We start from the raw sequence: 20461 nt of genomic DNA, 5'->3' as shown, positions 1-20461 counted from the left end.
CGGTATATACCCCGTTCCCTCCTCGGTATATACACACACACAGATTCCTCTAGTGACGGTCCTCGGTATATACACACACTGTACTCGGTGTATACCCCGTTCCCTCCTCGGTATATACACACACTGTACTCGGTATATACCCCGTTCCCTCCTCGGTATATACACACACAGATTCCTCTAGTGACGGTGCTCCGGTATATATATACACCTTTCTCCCCTTGGTATACACACACACACTCTGTACTCGGTGTATACCCCGTTCCCTCCTCGGTATATACACACACTGTACTCGGTGTATACCCCGTTCCCTCCTCGGTATATACACACACAGATTCCTCTAGTGACGGTGCTCGGTATATACACACTCTGTACTCGGTATATACCCCGTTCCCTCCTCGGTATATACACACACTGTACTCGGTGTATACCCCGTTCCCTCCTCGGTATATACACACACTGTACTCGGTGTATACCCCGTTCCCTCCTCGGTATATACACACACAGATTCCTCTCGTGACGGTCCTCGGTATACACACACTGTACTCGGTATATACACACACTGTACTCGGTGTATACCCCGTTCCCTCCTCGGTATATACACACACAGATTCCTCTAGTGACGGTCCTCGGTATATACACACACACTGTACTCGGTATATACCCCGTTCCCTCCTCGGTATATACACACACTGTACTCGGTGTATACCCCGTTCCCTCCTCGGTATATACACACACACTCTGTACTCGGTGTATACCCCGTTCCCTCCTCGGTATATACACACACACTCTGTACTCGGTGTATACCCCGTTCCCTCCTCGGTATATACACACACACTCTGTACTCGGTGTATACCCCGTTCCCTCCTCGGTATATACACACACTGTACTCGGTATATACCCGGTTCCCTCCTCGGTATATACACACACTGTACTCGGTATATACCCGGTTCCCTCCTCGGTATATACACACTCTGTACTCGGTGTATACCCCGTTCCCTCCTCGGTATATACACACACAGATTCCTCTAGTGACGGTCCTCGGTATATACACACACTGTACTCGGTATATACACACACTGTACTCGGTGTATACCCCGTTCCCTCCTCGGTATATACACACACTGTACTCGGTATATACCCCGTTCCCTCCTCAGTATATACACACACTGTACTCGGTGTATACCCCGTTCCCTCCTCGGTATATACACACACTGTACTCGGTGTATACCCCGTTCCCTCCTCGGTATATACACACACAGATTCCTCTCGTGACGGTGCTCCGGTCCCGGAGATCAGACATGGCGGCCGCCCCTCCCCCGTCTCCTCATGAAGTGCGCCATTGCGGCCTAGTCCCGGGCCTCCGCCTCCTCCCAGCGCTCGTTCCCGCTCGGCCGCCGCCATGTTCCGCCGCCATCTTCCCCGGCTGTCTCTCCCTCTCATACACGGCCATGTTTTTTTGCTCCGCCATACTGTCCAGCGAACATGGCGGCGCCCAGCAGACGTCGGCTGCGGCTCCCGCCCGCCCGCGGCCCCCGGCTCCCGCCCGCTCCCCCGCGGGCCCGCACTCACCCGAGGCCCACATGGTGACGGAGAACTCGCCCTCCAGCGTCTTGATCTGCACCTGCTTCTGCTCCCATTTGCGGCCGCTGGCCTCGGCGCCGCTCAGGTACCCGCTCTTCTTGCTGCTCTTCTTGCCGCTGCCGCCTTTCTTCACCCCCCGGCCGCCGCCCCCGGAGCTCTTCCCGGCCACAGTCACCAGCGTCTGCTCGATGTACTCGTCGTCCCCGCTCGGGGTCGGCACCGGGATGACGATCTGGTCGTCGTCGTAGCCGCCGTCCGCCCGCAGGTCGGAGTCATCGCCGCCCACCACCTCCTCCCGGGTCTGCACCAGGATCACCTCCTGGTGGTGGTGCACGTCCGGGTCCAGCGGCTGCAGCGCGATCATCGGCTGGTGGTGGTGATGGTGGTGCTGGTGCGGGTCGTCATCGTCGTCCTCATCGTCTTCCACACCGACCACAGTCGTCTCGATCGTCTCCACCGGGATAGACTCCACTTCGATCTCGTGCAGCTCCACCAGCTCGGCCGGCATTTCCGAGCCGTCGGCGGCGATATACAGCGTGTCGCCCGACGCCATCGTCCTCTTCCCCCCCCAGTCCCGATTTTTCCGTTATTTTTCTTTTCCCGGATTATTTATTATTTTTTTTTTCTTCGTCCTCCTTCAATACAAATAGCAACTCCAGCCAGCAAATCTCGCCGCCGTCCGCTCCGGCATCATCTCGCGAGAGCAGACATTTCAACGGCCGCGCTGCTGCTGGGAGGAGGCGGCGGGCGGCATCCTGGCATCTGGGGGGCGGAGCCGGCAGCTGCAGGGTCCGCGTCACGTGCTCCGGCCCGGCTGCGTCACGTGGGGCCGACGGTGACGTCACGAGCCGTCAGTGCCTGTGCGCGGGCGGCCTTCGCTTCAGCGTCGGGAATGTGACACCTGACAGGATCCGTCCAAGAAAATGCGGAAAAAGTCACCAACAAACATATACATCTTGTTTCCTGTTCATATAAATAAAGTTTGATAATTGAGATGTTGAGAATCTCTGTTGTTTCTGCGAAAACATATGACCCAATGAGATTGAAGCTTTCGAAATGGTAAATGAAAGCAGCTTTCTGATTGGTTGCTATGAGCAACCAAGCAGTTTGTTTATATTGACAGTTTTGACATATTTGCCGTAAAGTGAATATATTATTGGTCTGCGATATTGTGCGAGTTATCTAGTCAGGGTATAGCGGCTCCCAACCTTAAAGGGGTTGTCCAGTAATTATAGTCAGGCTATGGTGGCTGCCAGCCTTAATGGGGTTGTCCCCTAGTTATAGTTAGGCTCCCGACCTTAAAGGGGTTGACCCGTGGTTATAGTCTGGCTATAGGGGCTCCCAACCTTAAAGGGGTTGTCGAGCAGCTAGGATCAGGCTACAGCGGCTGCCAACCTTAAAGGAGTTGTCCCCTAGTTATACTTAGGCTATAGTGCCTCCTGACCTTTGGAAATACTAAAGAAGAACAAGGAGCATGGGCGATGGCTGAATGTGTCTGGGCGACTCTTGTCTCTGGCGCTGGAGAACCCCATTAAATTGAATAATGGGGTCAGTCATCAAATGAGTTGGATTTTTAATTGATGGTGTCCCCTGAGATGAGCGGTGCTGCAGCCGCTTATCGTTCTCACTCCAGTCCATGGAATAAGGCAGCCATGTTTATGTAATCCTGGACACCCCCTTTAAATAAAAAAAGACAACCAAAACCAACCAGATATTAAACTTGAAGTAGCAGCGCCATTCCTCTGCACAGACCCCCGTCAACCTCAGTCTTTCATCTCCCGCTAGAAGACATCATGTGACCACTGCAGCCAATCACTGGCCACTCCAAGCTGAAGAAGACAATCTCCCAGCTGTCACTTTTCTAACGCTGCAACCAATCGTGGCCCCTGATTGACTGTAATGGTCATGTGACCTTCTTCCTTGGAAAAGGAAGGAAGGAGGACACGGGTGCGAAAAATGCACCAAAAACTCACGTGTATTTTTTTTTTTTTTACCTGTGGAAGTCTATGGGGGGAAATCCGCAAATAAAACTAATCAGAAGGGCTGTTCAGGTTTTGGGGTTTTTTTTTAACATAACTTCATGGATAAAAAAAACATTTTTGCAATTGGGTTTCATTAAAAACATTGCACCGTTCGTCTTTTACCGGCTCGTTCTTTCGCTTCACGTGCAGCTTCTGATGAGATCTGTAGTCATAAATCAGGGAGGAGCTCAGAAAAAGAAAAGCATTGACTCGAATCAGAAGGAGCTCACTGATGGATTCTCAGTTAACTCGTTCAGTAGTTAGAGCAACACAGAGGCCATAGGAGGTGGACGGTGCGATACTTGTAATGGAAGCCAATTGCAAAAATCATCGAGAGCCCAAATTACAGTAAAAAAATAAAGAAATAAATAAAAATTATCCCTTTAATTGCAATAAAAATTGAAATGCCGCAGATTTTTAAAACGCAATGCTGGTAAAATCAGCGGGACGCTTATATTGATGGTCTGGATTTAGATAATTAAAGGGGTTGTCGAGCAGCTAGGATCAGGCTACAGCGGCTGCCAACCTTAAAGGAGTTGTCCCCTAGTTATACTTAGGCTATAGTGCCTCCTGACCTTAAAGGAGTTGTCCAGTAGTTATAGGCTATAGCACTTATTAATTTTAAAGGGGTTGTCCCCTAGTTATAGTTAGGCTATAGTGCCTCCCGACCTTAAGGGGTTGACCTGTGGTTATAGTCTGGCTATAGGGGCTCCCAACCTTAAAGGGGTTGTCCAGTAGTTATAGTCAGGCTATAGCGCCTCCCGACCTTAAAGGGGTTTTCCAGTAGTTATAGGCTATAGCACTTACCGATCTTAAAGGGGTTGTCCACTACTTGTATATTGATGACCTTCTGCTTAGAAAACAGCACAGTGCCATACACTCTGCAGTGGTTGTTCTCTGTGCCGCAGTTCAGCTCCTATTAAAGTAAATGTGATCAGAGCTGCCATACCAAGAAAGACCACTGGACACGGTACCCACTTGTATAATTTGAATATTAGGAGTTACAAATAACGAATTGGTGAAGGTGTCGGGAATCAGACCTCACTGATGAGTTATTGATGACCTATCCTAAGGACGGGTGATCAGTACGGTAACCCTGCACTGCTCCTATACACCCTCCTCGTGGGTCTATCCATGGCGGTGTTTGGAGCTGAGTTACTCATGTGGCGCCTTTTCTACCAGCGGTGATTGGAACCAGCTCCTGTTTAACCACTTGAATACTGCTCTCAAGTGCTCCTACTAGTGCGTCCATCCTGAAACCTGACTACCCCCTCCACTCGCCCCCAACCTGAATATAGGGTGCCAATGGAGTACCCGCTGAAGTCCTTTGTTGCCGAAATCTTGGAACAACACCAAACTATGGATATAGTAAAAGTGGTCCTATGATTAAAGGTTAGAAAAAAAGTAAATGTTATAAAAATAGAAAATAAAGTTTAAAAAAAAAAAAGAGAAAATATCCCCCCTCCTTTTCCCCAGCTCAAAATAAATGACTAAAGTAATCATACTCGGTATTTGTGCATCTAAAAAAAGTGTAAAAACTAAAAATATTTCATGTACCTCCTCACAAAAAATGCAATAGCAAGCGAGAAAAACTTCACACGTACTCCAAAATAAAGCCGCTAAATCCGTCGGCTCTCACACGGCTCCGTCACTGGGAAAATAAGTCACACATCTCCTAAAATATATATTTTTATTTTTTTATTTTTTTTTTTATGTTTAACCTTTTTAAAACCACTAAAATAGTTAAAAAATAAATAAAGTTCAATATCGCCGTGATCGTATTTAGCAGGAGAATAACGTCCACAGGTAATTTTTACCACAAAATGCGTGATGTGTAAAACCTTAAGAAAAAAAAAATAACAAAAAAAAAATAGTGGCAAAATTGCATTTTTTGTCTTCACCATTTTCCAGCACTGGAATTTTTTCTTCTTTTTTTTTCAGGACATTTTATGGTTCATTTTATGTTAAGAAAAACTTACCCCCCCCCCATAAACAAGTCACCACACTTCTATGTGGATGGAAAAGTAATAATAAAAATAATATGCCTCTGAGAAGAAGGGGAGGGAATACAAAAAAACGAAAGCTGTGTGAAGGAGAAAAAATGGCCACTGCAGGAAGGAGTTAAAGGAAACTCGAAATCTGCTGCTCTCGTCGTCCTTTCTATGTAGTGTTTGGTGATTTTCTTGCAGTTCAGAGATCTATGCTGACCTGACATTGGCTCACCCCTCACTTACCGCTCCTCTCCCGCTGCCCCTCGCTTGTCAGCCCTTGCCTACTGCTTGTTGCCCCTTGTCTGCCGCCGCTCTCCTGTTGCCCCTCGTCCGTTACCCCTCGCTCACTGATTCTTGTTTGACAGCCCTTGCTTACCATCCCTCGCTTGTTGCCACTCACCCGCCGCCCCTTGTTTGTCGGCCTTCACCCACTGCCCCTCACCTGTTGCCCCTCGTTTGTCGGCCCTCGCCAGTTGTCCCTCACCCGCTCCCCCTTGTCTCTTGCCCCTTATCTGTTGCCCCTTGTTTGTTGGCCTTTGCCAACCGCCCCTCATTTGTTGGCCCTTGCCCTCCATCCCTCGCCTGCTGCCCTTCGTTTGTCGGCCCTCGCCAGTTGTCCCTCACCCGCTCCCCCTTGTCTCTTGCCCCTTATCTGTTGCCCCTTGTTTGTTGGCCTTTGCCAACCGCCCCTCATTTGTTGGCCCTTGCCCTCCATCCCTCGCCTGCTGCCCTTCGTTTGTCGGCCCTCGCCAGTTGTCCCTCACCCGCTGGTCCTTGCCCGCTCCCCCTTGTCTCTTGCCCCTTATCTGTTGCCCCTTGTTTGTTGGCCTTTGCCAACCGCCCCTCATTTGTTGGCCCTTGCCCTCCATCCCTCGCCTGCTGCCCTTCGTTTGTCGGCCCTCGCCAGTTGTCCCTCGCCCGCCTCCGCTTTCTTGTTGCCCCTTGCACTTTGTGCCTCAACCTCCGCCCCTCTCTCATTGCCCCTTGCCCTCTATCCTTCGCCCCTCGCCCGCTGCCCCTCGTTTGTTGACCCTCACTTGCCGCCCCTCATTTGTCGGATTTCGACAGCCGCCCCTCTCTTGTTGCCCCTTGCCCTCCCTCACATGCCTGCTGCCTGCATTCTTGGTTATCTTTGATCAGACTTTGGTTTCTGGTCTTACCAGATTCCTTTCTCATCTTGCTCTTTCTACTATTAGATGTAAGATTTAGGGACTGTCTTCATAGGAGAAGAAATCTGCTGCCTATACAGGACCAGCGATGGGATCTCTGCCGAAAAGATCCGCAGCAGAAACTCTGCAGGTTTTCTATCCTCAGCCGCTCCCTTTTTGCTCCAGATTTACTCTGCAGCCCGAGGCCATAATGTCACGTGCAAGAATGTTGTTTTATCTGGAGTCGTCCACAGCAAAAAAAAAAACACACGCTAGCATTCTGCTTTGCTTTGATTGTTTTTTCACAGATTTTAATTTTTTTTGTGCAGATTTAATGCAGAATTTTTTTTAGTGCAGAAAAACCTGGACTTTTTTTTTCCTAGTCTGAATTCAATAGTAGTAAATTTGCAGCTGTGAGAAGTGTTGGGGTCCATATTCGTTTTTAGACCCTAGTCGCCCATGTCTGCACTTTATTTTTTTTCCCTCTTCTTGCCCCCATAAACTTCTCCCTCTCCTTTTCCTTTCTGCCAGTCTTGTTTGTTATGGTATTATACTTATGAACCAGGAGGCTCAGGATGAACGGAAAGATTTCATTAATATATAAAGAGTGCTATATACAATAGAACTATGGGATATATATTTAAATATATATATATATATATATATACACATACATATACATATATATATATATATAATAATAATAATAATAATAATTTTATTCATTTATATAGCGCTATTAATTCCATAGCACTTTACATACATTGGCATATAAAAGGCAATCAGCGCGGCAGCTGTCACACGGTGTGTGTGTCGCCGTCCCCACGGCTGATTTGGACTCGTGGCCGTCAGGTATCATGGGCACGAGGATTGTGCTATGCCTCCGGGATACAGTATGGATGTTCAGGAATCAAAGCTGCATATTGGAGTAGCGAGGCGCCACAAAGTCTATGAGCCGGGCCTGCAGAAGACCCCGGACCCCTACAGAGAACGGGAAATCCTACAATGGCCGAGAGCGATGAACAATGGAGGGGGAAACAATATTCACCTAGTATAAGGGTGGAGAAGTCACAGAAAGCGGCCTCTGTTACTGATGGGTGGGCCCGTTATTGAAGGGATACTACGGATAGAGCTAATACCCAGTGATCTGCCCAGTATATGAGGATATATAGAGCATTTCAGGCACCGATCTCCTTAAAGGGATTGTCCAGGATTGTATACTTAGGTTAGGCCATCAATGTCAGATCAGTGGGGTCTATAGCTATGTAAAGCTTTTGCAATGTGTCTGTCAGAACAGCGCCACACACTGCAGTGGCCGCTCTCAGTATTGCAGCTTAGCTAAGTGAGTATGATTGGAGCTGCAGTACCAAGAACGGCCACTCCAGTGAGTAAAATAAGGTCCAACTCAACAGAATATAAATAGGTTCTCTGGAGAAAATGTCAGTAATCATAAAGGATAACTCCAGCACTCAGAGATAACAAAGGGTTAAATAGAATTTTCATTTTTTTGATTTGTCGCAGAAAGGGCGCAGCTCAACCCCTGCAAAACGACGTTTCTTCTTCTCGGAGCCTTCATCAGGGTGTGGCCTAAACAGAAAAGAAAAAACTAAGTATACAAAAATAAAACACCATAACGTGAAAACAATACAAATTTACATGTACAAAATCAGATCCAATAAGGTGGACATACGTATAAAGCGTTGGGGGTTTTGGGGGAGACAGTCGTCTGTGGTAGGGGTGAGGTGCCCGAGAATGCGGAGACAAGTCTATAAATGGGAAATAAATTCATGGAGATAATAATCAAAGCACAAATACATCTGATACATAGAATTATATGAGGTAAAGCAGCACAGAAATCGAGTTTAAAGGGGATCACAGTAAGTATATGGAGAGATCAACCCGTGCACAAAGGACAAAGGTCCATAGGAATCAGCGGTAACGTGGATCTCTAATAATGTATGCCAAAGCAAACAGCCATGTACAACATACCATGTGCCAGAAGGGGAAGGATGCACCGGGGGACACAAGAAAAGGCACCGTATTTTTCAGATTATAAGACGCACTTTTCCTCCCAAACATTTGGGAGGAAAGTGAGGGGTGCGTCTTATAATCTGAATGTAGCTTACGTTGGTGGTGGAGAGTGGTCGCAAGAGGCCAGGGGAATACTGCGGCAGCTGGTGCGGGGTCTGCGGCGGCTGGTGCAGGGTCTGCGGTGGCTGGTGCCGGGTCTGCGGTGGCTGGTGCCAGGTCTGCGGTGGCTGGTGCCGGGTCTGCGGTGGCTGGTGCCGGGTCTGCGGTGGCTGGTGCCGGGTCTGCGGTGGATGGTGCAGGATCTGCGGTGGATAGTGCGGGATCTGCAGCAAATGCTGCTGGGGCAGCTGTGTGGTGCCTGCAACCGCTGTGTAGGGTCTCCGGCAGCTGCTGCTGGGTGGGCTGTGCGGTGTCTGCGTGGGGTCTCTGGCGGCTGGAGCTGAGGCTGCTGTGCAGGGCTTCGGCGGCTGGACTGGCGCTGTTGTTCGGGCGGTGAGGACTTCAAATAATGCCGCCCGGAGTCGGCACGAGTGAAATGGAGCTCTTGGCTCAAGCTCTCATCTGCGCAGGCACCGCCTCTGGCCCATTGATTTCCCTCCAGCGGACTTCAGAAAAATGGTGCTCGGAGGTGGTGCTTGCGCAGATGAGATCTCGGCTTGCCATTGAGCCTATAGCTTAATCTGCACTGACTCTGGGCGCCATTTCTTTGAAGCCCTCACATCCCACAGCAGCTGCCCCAGCACAGCAGCCCTGAGCCTCTGCCGCAGCCCCAAAACAGCAGCCCTGAGCCTCCGCCGCTGCCCCAGCACAGCAGCCCCGAGCCTCCATCGCTGCTCCAGCACAGCAGCCCCGAGCCTCCGCCACTGCCCCAACACAGCAGCCCCGAGCCTCCGCCACTGCACCAGCACAGCAGCCTCGAGCCTCCGCCGCTGTCCCAGCCCCGAGCCTCCGCCGCTGCCCCAGCACAGCAGCCCCAAGCCTCTGCCGCTGCCCCAGCACAGCAGCCCCGAGCCTCCACCGCTGCCCCAGCACAGCAGCCCCGAGCCTCCGCCGCTGCCCCAGCACAGCAGCCCCGAGCCTCCGCCGCTGCCCCAGCACAGCAGCCCCGAGCCTCCGCCGCTGCCCCAGAACAGCAGCCCCGAGCCTCCGCCGCTGCACCAGCACAGCCTACAGTTTCTGGGACACTCACCGCAACTGCCTCCAGTGACTCCACTTCACCACCACTACTGCCCCCTCTGGTAAGACACCACCGGATTACAAGATGGACCCCATTTTTTTTTTACCTTTTTTTGCTCTGAATTTGGGGTGCGTCTTATAATCCGATGCGTCTTTTAAAAGAAAAAAAATCCCGTATTTAAGCTCATGCCTCCCCCCAGCAGGTCCCTCTTGCTTTATAAAGCTCTTATGCACATCCATCTGACTTTGGCTATGTGCCCACGTAGCGTTCTGTCCCTGCAGAAATTTCTGCAGCGATTTGAACAGCACACGTGCGCTTCAAATCGCTGCAGAAACAGTCCGTAATGAAAAGCTGATTTCATGCGCTCTGGATGCAGCCCCTCCCATAGACAGAGCGGGGGCTGCATCCAAAGCGCACGAAAGAAGTGACCTGTTGCTTTTTAGAATGCAGCGCTTCAGCAGCAGCCGAATCGCTGCATTCTAATACGCCACGTGGGCATGGATTAGATCTTCATAGATTGCTGGGGACGCAGGACGCATGCAGTTACGCTGCGGTGCAGATCGCAGCGTAACTGCATGAAAATACGCTATGTGGGCACAGAGCCTTATGCTTATTTTTCACAGGCGCACCGCTCCTCTATCCTCTGCCTCCTTCCCCTTCTGGCACATGGTATGCTGTACATGGCTGTTTGCCTTGGCATACATTATTAGAGATCCATGTTACCGCTGATTCCCATGGACCTTTGACCTCTGTGCACGGTTTGATGTCTCCAGTGATCCCTGTTAAACTCGATTTCCGTGATTTCTATGTACCGGATATATTTGTGCTTTGATCATTATCTCCTTGTGTTTATTTCCCATTTATAGACTTGTCTCCGCATTCTCGGGCACCTCACCCCTACCACAGACGACTGTCTCCCCCGAAACCCCCAACGCTTTATACATATGTCCACCTTATCAGATCTAATTTTGTACATGTAAATATATAATACTTAGTTTTTTCTTTTCTGTTTAGGCCACACCCTGATGAAGGCTCCTAGAAGAAGAAACGTCGTTTTGCAGGGGTTGAGCTGCGCACTTTTTGCAACAAATCAAAAAATAAAAAATTCTATTTGACCCTTTGTTTCTCTGAGCGCTGGCATTCTCCATTATGACTGCACAGTGTGGGGCGCTGCGCTGGCGGACTCATTGCCAGAGCTTCACATAGTTCATCCGTGACGGTGTCGGACCCCCACAGATCAGATATTGGTGACCGACCCCAAGTAAAAGGTCGTCAATATTTAAGTCCTGGAAAGTCCTTTTAATGTGTTTCTTTAAGGCCAGTTTCACTATTAGGCCGCAGTTTTTCCAGAAACTGTAATCTATACACGGACCGTGACGTCGGCCCCAACAGATTCAATGGAATAGACTGTTTTCAGGGGGAAAATTTACAAATTTTTTTCTCAAAAAAAAAAAAAAAAGAAAATGTCAAGATCTCTGCTTGCTGTCTGTGGTTAGGAGCAGGGGTCACATTTGGAGGCTGCACCCCCCATCCTGATCCTTCCAGTACATTTGATTTGGACCAGACCCCCCCCCCCCCCCCGTATAATGAATGCTCCATTCATTGACAGCATGCAGAGATTTTGGAAATACTAAAGAAGAACAAGGAGCATGGGCGATGGCTGAATGTGTCTGGGCAACTCTTGTCTCTGGAGAACCCCATTAAATTGAATAATGGGGTCAGTCATCAAATGAGTTGGATTTTTAATTGATGGTGTCCCCTGAGATGAGCGGTGCTGCAGCCGCTTATCGTTCTCACTCCAGTCCATGGAATAAGGCAGCCATGTTTATGTAATCCTGGACACCCCCTTTAAATAAAAAAAGACAACTAAAACCAACCAGATATTAAACTTGAAGTAGCACCGCCATTCCTCTGCACAGACCCCCGTCAACCTCAATCTTTCATCTCCCGCTAGAAGACATCATGTGACCACTGCAGCCAATCACTGGCCACTCCAAGCTGAAGAAGACAATCTCCCAGCTGTCACTTTTCTAACGCTGCAACCAATCGTGGCCCCTGATTGACTGTAATGGTCATGTGACCTTCTTCCTTGGAAAAGGAAGGAAGGAGGACACGGGTGCGAAAAATGCACCAAAAACTCACGTGTATTTTTTTTTTTTTTACCTGTGGAAGTCTATGGGGGGAAATCCGCAAATAAAACTAATCAGAAGGGCTGTTCAGGTTTTGTTTTTTTTTTAACATAACTTCATGGATAAAAAAAAACATTTTTGCAATTGGGTTTCATTAAAAACATTGCACGGTTCGTCTTTTACCGGCTCGTTCTTTCGCTTCACGTTCAGCTTCTGATGAGATCTGTAGTCATAAATCAGGGAGGAGCTCAGAAAAAGAAAAGCATTGACTCGAATCAGAAGGAGCTCACTGATGGATTCTCAGTTAACTCGTTCAGTAGTTAGAGCAACACAGAGGCCATAGGAGGTGGACGGCGCGATACTTGTAATGGAAGCCAATTGCAAAAATCATCGAGAGCCCAAATTACAGTAAAAAAATAAAGAAAGAAATAAAAATTATCCCTTTAATTGCAATAAAAATTGAAATGTTGCAGATTTTTAAAACGCAATGCTGGTAAAATCAGCGGGACGCTTATATTGATGGTCTGGATTTAGATAATGTATCACTAGTGGGGGCTTCTATGGGGGTCTTATATAAATAATATGGGGGCGGCTCAGCTATTTCTCCCACATTGTCCTGCTGTCAGTGGGTGGGTGTCACTCGGCAGGACAATACCACAGTCCGGCCTGTGCAGCCTCCGCCCCTCCGGGCAGGGGAGGTGATATAGGTCCCAGCTGCTCGTCCTCTTCCCTCAGTCCTGGGCTGGAAGAGTCGTCTCTAGCCTGCGAGACAGGAGCCACCATGGGCAACAAGGCGACTCGCGGAGGCTTCGAATGGGTGTACACGGACCAGCCGCACACCGCGCGCAGGAAGGAAATACTCGGTATTTTGGGGGGGTTGTATCTTTTTGGGAAGTGTTAAATAGAACAAGTGGGGTGAGGCACGAGCCCCCCGCATTGGGTGTCTTAGAGATTGTGCACCGTCTTTTTGCAGAGTTTTTTGGAGCAGAACCTCCCAAGTTTGGAGACGGACTTGAAACATTTCTGCTCCAAAAACTCTTCCAAAAAAAAATAAAATATATATGTGCAGTAATTGTCAGTAAGAACGGATCCAGCCGAGATCCTTTCTGCAAAAAACCCCTTTTTTATCCATTTTTAAATAACTGATTTTTGCAGGATCCTATTTGTTTACATTGGAGTTCTATGGAAAACTTTTTTCCAGTAACTGCTGTTTTTTCTTGCGTTTGTAAATATATATATTTTTTTAATGGATCTATTTCAAAGGGAAGATAAACGGGAATCTGTTAACGGATCCGTTTTAAATTCCAATGATAAAAAATCGGATCCAGTTGTAATCAGAACTTTTTTTTTTTTTTGCCAATGGATCTCTGCAGGATCCGCTCTATCAGATGATTACTGCACAATGTGAACTCCGCATTATACTTTTCCTCTGATTGTTCCACTCCTGATCAGCCAAATTCTTTGTCCCGGTGAAATCGACCTCTCCCTCTGTGACCAGCCGCACCCTGGAGGTAATCGCTCAAATAGCAATTCCTTGAAGTCTGCATGTAGGTTTGATGATCCCTCATGAAGCATCTGGCAGTTACTGTTTTAGTAATTTCCCCTTATATATAATGGAGACCTCTGTGTGTGCTGTACAGTGTGTGATCGATGCCTCCTGGTTGGGGTCTGTTCACATGTAGCAGTGAAGTAGAAGAAAACCACATCAAAATATCTGCTTTTTGAGAATCCATCAGTGTTTGTGTTTTTTTTTTTTTTGGTTTTTTTTTTTAGGCAGCAGTTTTAAAAACTGCAGATGCAACAAAATCTTCATCACTTGAGTATAATTGTCAGGAGACAGTGAGGGGAATGTGATCTGAGCTGCAGTACCCAAAAATGGCCACTACATGGCGCATGGAGCTGTGCAAAAATGGTGGGGAAAAAACCCACAAAAAAACACTAATGTAATTTTTTTTTAGGTTTTGTTTTTATAGCCTTCACTGTGCAATAAAAATGACCTTATAGCAGGATTATTTAGGTTGGTATGATTAGTGATAGCGAACTTTTTTACATTTTTTTAATTTTGTTTTTAAATGGAAACATAATACAAATTTTAGAAAAAAATGTAAATAGAAAATATCTTTGTTGCTTTTTATAAATTCTTTTTTTAAAGCCTGCAACTTTATTTTTCCACTGATGGAGGTTGATTTTTTTATTTTATTTTTTTTCATGGTAAGTTTTTTTGTTTTTTTTTGTTTTTTTCCCGACAGTTTTGGGGATACATACGTTTTATTGCTTTTTTTTTTTATTATTTTTATTCTTATAAAGGGAGGTGCGATGAAAGAAAAAAGTTTCAGCATGTCAAGTTTTTCATTCTTCATAGCATTAACTAGACAGTTTAAGTACATGATTTTTTTTTTACTTGACTTTTACAGATGCCGCTGTATCAAATTCTTTTTTTTTTTTTGTCTTTTTGCAAAACTGTCAGAATTCCTCTGTGATTACCTGACAACCTACCCTTAAGGCATGATCACAAAATGTTTTGATGTTTTTCTTTTTTTTTTTTGCCACGATTATCCAAAACTTTGTGTTTTCAAAAATTGCTGTGAAAAAAACCCAAAACCTCTTTGCCTACAGCCGTCGTGTTCACATGATGCATGTGCAATTTTACCTTCTCTTTTGAATATTGTGGCACAAAAAAATTTTTTTTTTTTTGTTTTTTTTTTTTTTGTTGAATGAAAAACTTTTACAGTGAGGACTTGTTCACACATAGCGCTCTTCAGTACATCCTTTCCCTGTGGAACAAATGCAGCATTTTCCTGTAGTAGCAAAATATGTGATTTCTAAAATCTCATTCACAAGGGGTTTTTTTGGTTTGGGTTTTTATTATGGACATTTGTGTTTTTGGTTTTTTTTTTGTTTGTTTTCAACCTGGCAGTGTCATTTTTCAGGGTTTTTGCTGATTTTATTTTTTTTATATCAATTTAACTGAATGCATGAAAAATCGAACAAATGTGCACAGTATTTTTTTTTTTCTGCCACTGTATTTTTCATGCCAGAAAAAAGTATTATGGAAACCTTTTTTTTTTGGATCCTTTTAAAAAAAAAAAAAAAACTGCAAAACACCTTTTTGATGCAGATTTTCTACCCTTTTTATCTCAATAAGGAAAAAAATACTGAATTTTTTAAAGCATTTTCTTCTTACTGTAAAATGCTGCGTTTTCGCTGCACAAAAAAGTGAGACTTCTAAAATCTAATTCACACGGCATTTTTTCTTGCTATTTTTTTTGTGGGCCAATTTATTAATTTTAAATTCTTATAATTTAGTAACTTATTATTTTTATTAAGGTTCTTATAATGTAGTAGTTTTATTTTTATTTAATAGAATTTCATTAGAATTTAATCATTGTTATATTTTCAATTAGAATGTACTTATTTTTATTTACTTGTATATTTTAATTATTTATTTTATATTAAAATAATAAAAATAACTAATATTTATTATAATATTATTATTATTGTTTTAACAATCGCATAAAAAAATTATGCTTATATTCTGCTGCGGTTTTCATGCAGGAAAAAACTCCTCAGAAAAGCTGTGTGTGAACATGCCCTTATTCTTCTATAGTGGTGATATTTGGTCTGATCTGGAGTGGCTGGTGCTGGCGGTCTCCTGGTGAGCTGCTCCTCCTGATGAGCTGTGCCAAATTGGACAACCCCCTTTAAGTCTGTGGCAAAGTTTGGCAAATTTTCGTTTTATTTTACATCTTTTCACATTCATTTGACAAATACTTGATTAATTTTATTGTACACATTTTTTAGGAGAGAAAATGGTTTTGAAATTTTTATATTTTTTTCTTGTAGCCAAATATCCTGAAATCAAGTCTCTCATGGGACCGGACCACCATCTGAAATGGGTAGTTTTGACGATGGTGGCTTCTCAGCTCGTGGTCTGTCATCTAGTCAGAGACTTGGCCTGGAAATGGGTGTTATTTTGGGCATACGCATTTGGTGGCTGCGTGAACCACTCGTTGACGTTGGCCATCCACGATATCTCGCACAACGTAGCCTTCGGTAACCGGCAGGCGAAGTGGAACCGGTGGTTTGCAGTTGTGGCCAACTTGCCAATTGGCATGCCGTACTCCGCGTCCTTCAAAAAATATCACATCGATCACCACCGTTATCTGGGAGGAGACCACCTGGATGTGGACATACCCACGGACTTCGAAGGATGGTTCTTCTGCACCCCGGTCCGGAAACTCTTGTGGTTGATCCTACAGCCGCTTTTCTACGTGTTACGGCCGCTGTATGTGAACCCCAAACCCATCAGCAGGATGGAGATCTGGAACGCCCTGGTCCAGTTCTCCGCTGACTTCTTACTGTATGAGGCGCTCGGCCTGAAGCCTGTGGTGTACCTGCTGGCCGGCTCTGTGTTTTGCCTGGGGCTTCACCCCATCTCCGGACATTTTATTGCAGAACATTACATGTTTATGAAAGGACATGAGACTTATTCCTACTACGGATGTCTGAATTTAATCACCTTCAATGTTGGTTACCACACGGAGCACCACGACTTTCCCAGTATTCCCGGAAGCAGGCTTCCCATGGTAGGTGCTCTACATTAGACCTAACAGTGAAGGCCGTTTACAGGGCCCATATACGTAACACCACAAACATCCAGACCTGCTGACCCAATGATGTATATATGATGTGCTGACTCCCCTCCCCACCCCCCTATATCCTCTCAACACTCCCATCCCTGAGAGAGGGTAAAAGAGGAGTCAGACATGTTGGATTTTAATATGCCCAGTCTTCACTGGTTGTAAGCAGCTGACTGTTTACCGCTTCCCCTTCCTTAGGGCTCATTCAAATGACCGTTCCATTTGTCCTGGTCCGTTCCTGATTTTTTGCGGACCCACGGACAGGACCATCTTTTCAAGGTCTTTTGTGTAGGATCGGATGGCACACGGTAGCACTTCCGTGTGCATCCAATCCTACAAAAGAAACACATCAGATGCCGTATATGTCCATTCCGTTATTATGGAACATGTCCTATTCTGTTCCGTGATAACGGACCGTGACTCAATACAAGTCAATGGGTCCGCAAAATCCCCGGAACCGCACGGAAGCATTTCCATGTGACCTCCGTTAGGTGCCTGTACAGTCTGTGTCCCGTTCCAGCCCCGCAGCTGCCCGCACTGCAGTTTGTCCGCATTGCAGTGTGTCAGCATATGCCAGCACTGCAGAGCGAGCAGCCGCGGGGATGATGAGCGCTGCCGTCAGGAGGTTAGTAAGTTCATTCCCTGCGGTGATGAAGTCTTGCACTCCTGACGTCAGCGCTCATCACTGACAGCCACGTTCTTACATAATCTCTCGCGGGCGGCCTGAGACTGTGACTAGCGGTGACGTCACGGGCCTCTTGCGAGAGATGATCTGAGAACGCAGTGGGCATAGAAGTCAGTGACCAGCACTGACATCAGGAGTGCAGTGGTTTCCATCACCGCAGTTAATGTACCTAGCTAAGCTCCTGATGTCAGCGCTGGTCATCACCTGCAGTGACCTGGGCTGACCTTATGATGTTAGCTCAGGTCACTGCGCTACTCTCCCAGCCAATGGGGAACATTCATTGACTGGGAAAGTGAGTATGAATCGTCGTGGGACCCCCTTATTGGATTACGTCAGACCCAGATTTGTTAATTCTTTTCAATAAATTGGTGAAAGAGGGAATGTGTTGGGGAGGTTTTTTCCAATTAAAAAATGTGTATTTTTATTTTTTTTATTACTGACTGGGTTAGTGATGTCGGGTATCTGATAGACTGCGTGACATCATTTATCCCAGGGGTTGATGCTAGGTGACATTACACATCTGGTATAAACCTCATATATTATCCCGTTTGCCACCTCACCAGGGCATCGGGATGAGCTGGGCAAAGCACCAGGATTGGTGCATCTAATTTATGTGCCACTTCTGGGGCGGCTGCAGCCTGCTATTTTTAGGCTGGGGAGGGTCAAAGAACCGCGGACCTCCCTAGTCTGAGAATACCAGACCACAGCTGTCAGCTTTACCTTGGCTGGTGATCCAATTTTGGGGGGGACCCCACATTTTTTGTTAAATTTTTAATTAAATTTAAAATAACAGCGTGGAGTGCCCTCTGTTATGGATTACCAGCCAAGGTGAAGCTGCCAGGTGTGGTCTGCAGGCTGCAGCCATCTGCTTTACCCTAGCTGGCTACAAAATATAGGGGGACCTCATGTCGTTTTTTTTTTAATTATTTATTTTTTTGGCTAAATACAAGGCTAAGCACCCTTTAGTTCCACATGAAAGGCACTAAAGGGTGCAAGATTACAAAATGCTGGGGAGTGGGACATTATATGTCTTTCTCATCTATTATCTAGCTATCTCTCTATCTATCCCTTCATTCATTCATTCATTTATCCCTCTATTTATTCCTCTATCTTTCTATCTATCCCTCTGTCTATCCATCTATTTATATCTAGCTATCCATTTATCTATCTAGCTGCGGAAGGCACACGGATGACACATGACCCGTATACGGAATGGAACGTATGTCACACGGATGCATCCGTAAAAGAAACGGACTGTCTTTTGTGGACAGCAAAAACGGAATGGTCATGTGAATGAGCCCTTATGTACATGGGAATGCGTTAAGTCTTCCCCAAGAGAGAAGTTGTGGGTCAGAGAGTCGGGCATATTGGATTTTATTATCCCCGATACGTTCTCATTGGCGATTAGTTGCTGTCAATGATTCCTGGCAGCAGTTATTCTATCCTCAGCGGACCAATGGCAAATATCAATGGTGAAAGAAGGGTTGGGCACGTTGAGTTTCAACATGTCCCATCCTTTGTTTTTGCGTTCGCTATCTGGCAGTGGCATTGCACTTTTTCTATCGAAAATACATTCATGGTCAGCCAGTGTGTGCATGGGTAAAGGTTGAGGGATGTCTGTTCCCCAGCGATCTATGATCTGTGGCCATTCACCTGCCTCCCTTGGCATCGGTTGCACAATTTCCTCTCTATACCTGCCCTTTCAAGGTTGCCATACACCTGTGATGGCCACGGTCATACACGTGCCTGTGTTCTTTGTAGGAAGAGGCCTCCTGACAGCACTGCTGGCAGCTTATCTGCCTTGATGGCTTCAGATTGGGCATATTGAAATTCAGTATGTCCGATCCATGTCTGCTCCAATAGCTTGGACAACCCCCCGCCCCCATACGCATCAATGATTGACCGTACACCTGTATGTGTTCTCATAAGGGAGAGGGGAGTAGACCACTGCCAGATATCTCCTCTGATAAGAGGATTGGGCATATTGAAATCCAACATGTCCTACCCATCTCCACAGCTAGTTGGTCAGCGGTCGCAGTGGAATCGTCAGGTTCACCAGACATTCATCTAGTGTGTATGGCCTCCACGTTAATCACTAGCTCTATATTGTCCAGTCATGCATATCTCCTTGGTATATTTGGTAGTTTGCTTATGTCTGCCATCTATTGTACAAGGGCTGAGCTTTCTGTTTGTGTCCCGCAGGTACGGCAGATCGCTTCCGAGTATTACGACAGTCTCCCTCAGCACCAGTCTTGGGTCAGAGTTTTGTGGGATTTCATTTTTCATGAAGAAATTGGACCTTATTCAAGGATAAAAAGAGAATGTAAGCTCGCCAACGCAGAATAGCGCTGCGATCAGTGACACCACATTGTGTGTGGCCTTTCAGGCTGACGAGTGACACTGTGCAGACACTGCGTGGGATAATATCTGACCCGTGCCTGCTCTTGGGTCCGGATATGCTGTGGATCCCGTATAGAGGACCCTGGTTCATGTGTTACGAGGATATGTGGACCTGAGGTCGTGCATTTATTAAAGTCCATCAATGACAGTGGAGGATTTAATGTTGACATTTCCTTCAGTGTTTTGTTGACTTTTTTTTTTTTTTTCCTTGGTATTGTCTGAACTTTTCTTTTCCCATCTTTTTAGGAATTTTTTGTAAATCCATTAAAGTAATAAATAAATCGATCTTTGATTTTGGTGGGTTCAGCCGGCTGTAGTCTTGTGTTGTCTCATACTGAGGAAACCGAGAGGCAGCGTCACTGCCTCTCCACACAAATAAGGGGGCGCCATTTTGGAAATCTAATACAAGCTATATGTTGGTTAGGTAATAAATTTTATTAACTGGGAAAGCCCCTTTAAAATGGACGTTTATCAGCAGAGAGGATGCAGACCACCAACCCAACCTGAGAGAAAAGGAGACCTGGCTCCGTGCCCCCTTCTAATTGTCCCCTGCACGCCGGGTCTTCCGGCCACTTCAGAGACTCCTCGAGGGAAACACTTAGAAGGGGGCGCAGTGCCTCAATCCTCTTCCATATACCCATGCTGTCCTGGAGGATCT

The 20461-nt window shown here is 46.4% G+C and overlaps 2 protein-coding genes across 4 annotated transcripts in view; one reads left to right on the top strand and one right to left on the bottom strand.

Moving 5' to 3' along the window:
- Positions 1-2370, bottom strand: part of YY1 (YY1 transcription factor) — a 31393-nt gene extending 29023 nt beyond the window's left edge. The window contains exon 1 of the mRNA XM_075330003.1: positions 1570-2370. Within this exon, the coding sequence (XP_075186118.1) occupies positions 1570-2134 (565 nt within the window). The 5' untranslated portion in view covers positions 2135-2370. The remainder of the gene's footprint in view (positions 1-1569) is intronic.
- Positions 1437-20097, top strand: DEGS2 (delta 4-desaturase, sphingolipid 2). 3 transcript variants are annotated; one of them, XM_075330005.1, is made up of 3 exons: positions 1437-1666; positions 15922-16664; positions 19606-20097. In XM_075330005.1, the coding sequence occupies exons 2-3, from the start codon at positions 15948-15950 to the stop codon at positions 19747-19749; spliced, it is 861 nt and encodes a 286-aa protein (XP_075186120.1). In that variant the 5' UTR covers positions 1437-1666; positions 15922-15947; the 3' UTR covers positions 19750-20097. The 3 variants fall into 3 exon arrangements, with proteins under 3 accessions (XP_075186120.1, XP_075186119.1, XP_075186121.1); XM_075330004.1 differs by lacking the exon at positions 1437-1666 and adding an exon at positions 12826-12941; XM_075330006.1 differs by lacking the exon at positions 1437-1666 and adding an exon at positions 15641-15733.
- The last annotated feature ends 364 nt before the right edge of the window (positions 20098-20461 follow it).

This window comes from Anomaloglossus baeobatrachus, chromosome 12, assembly GCF_048569485.1.
Source record: "Anomaloglossus baeobatrachus isolate aAnoBae1 chromosome 12, aAnoBae1.hap1, whole genome shotgun sequence".
In the NCBI taxonomy this organism is placed as follows: domain Eukaryota; kingdom Metazoa; phylum Chordata; class Amphibia; order Anura; family Aromobatidae; genus Anomaloglossus; species Anomaloglossus baeobatrachus.
Note: the sequence above shows the minus strand (reverse complement) of the source record. Positions and strands in the feature narration are given on the sequence as shown.

Bases quoted from the DNA above. Each gene is read 5' to 3' on its own strand.
- DEGS2 (XM_075330004.1), top strand. From the start codon at position 12,860: ATGGGCAACAAGGCGACTCGCGGAGGCTTCGAATGGGTGTACACGGAC. The intron at 12,942-15,921 runs GTATTTTGGGGG...TTTTTCTTGTAG, and splicing joins GCGCAGGAAGGAAATACTCG to CCAAATATCCTGAAATCAAG. The intron at 16,665-19,605 runs GTAGGTGCTCTA...TGTGTCCCGCAG, and splicing joins CCGGAAGCAGGCTTCCCATG to GTACGGCAGATCGCTTCCGA.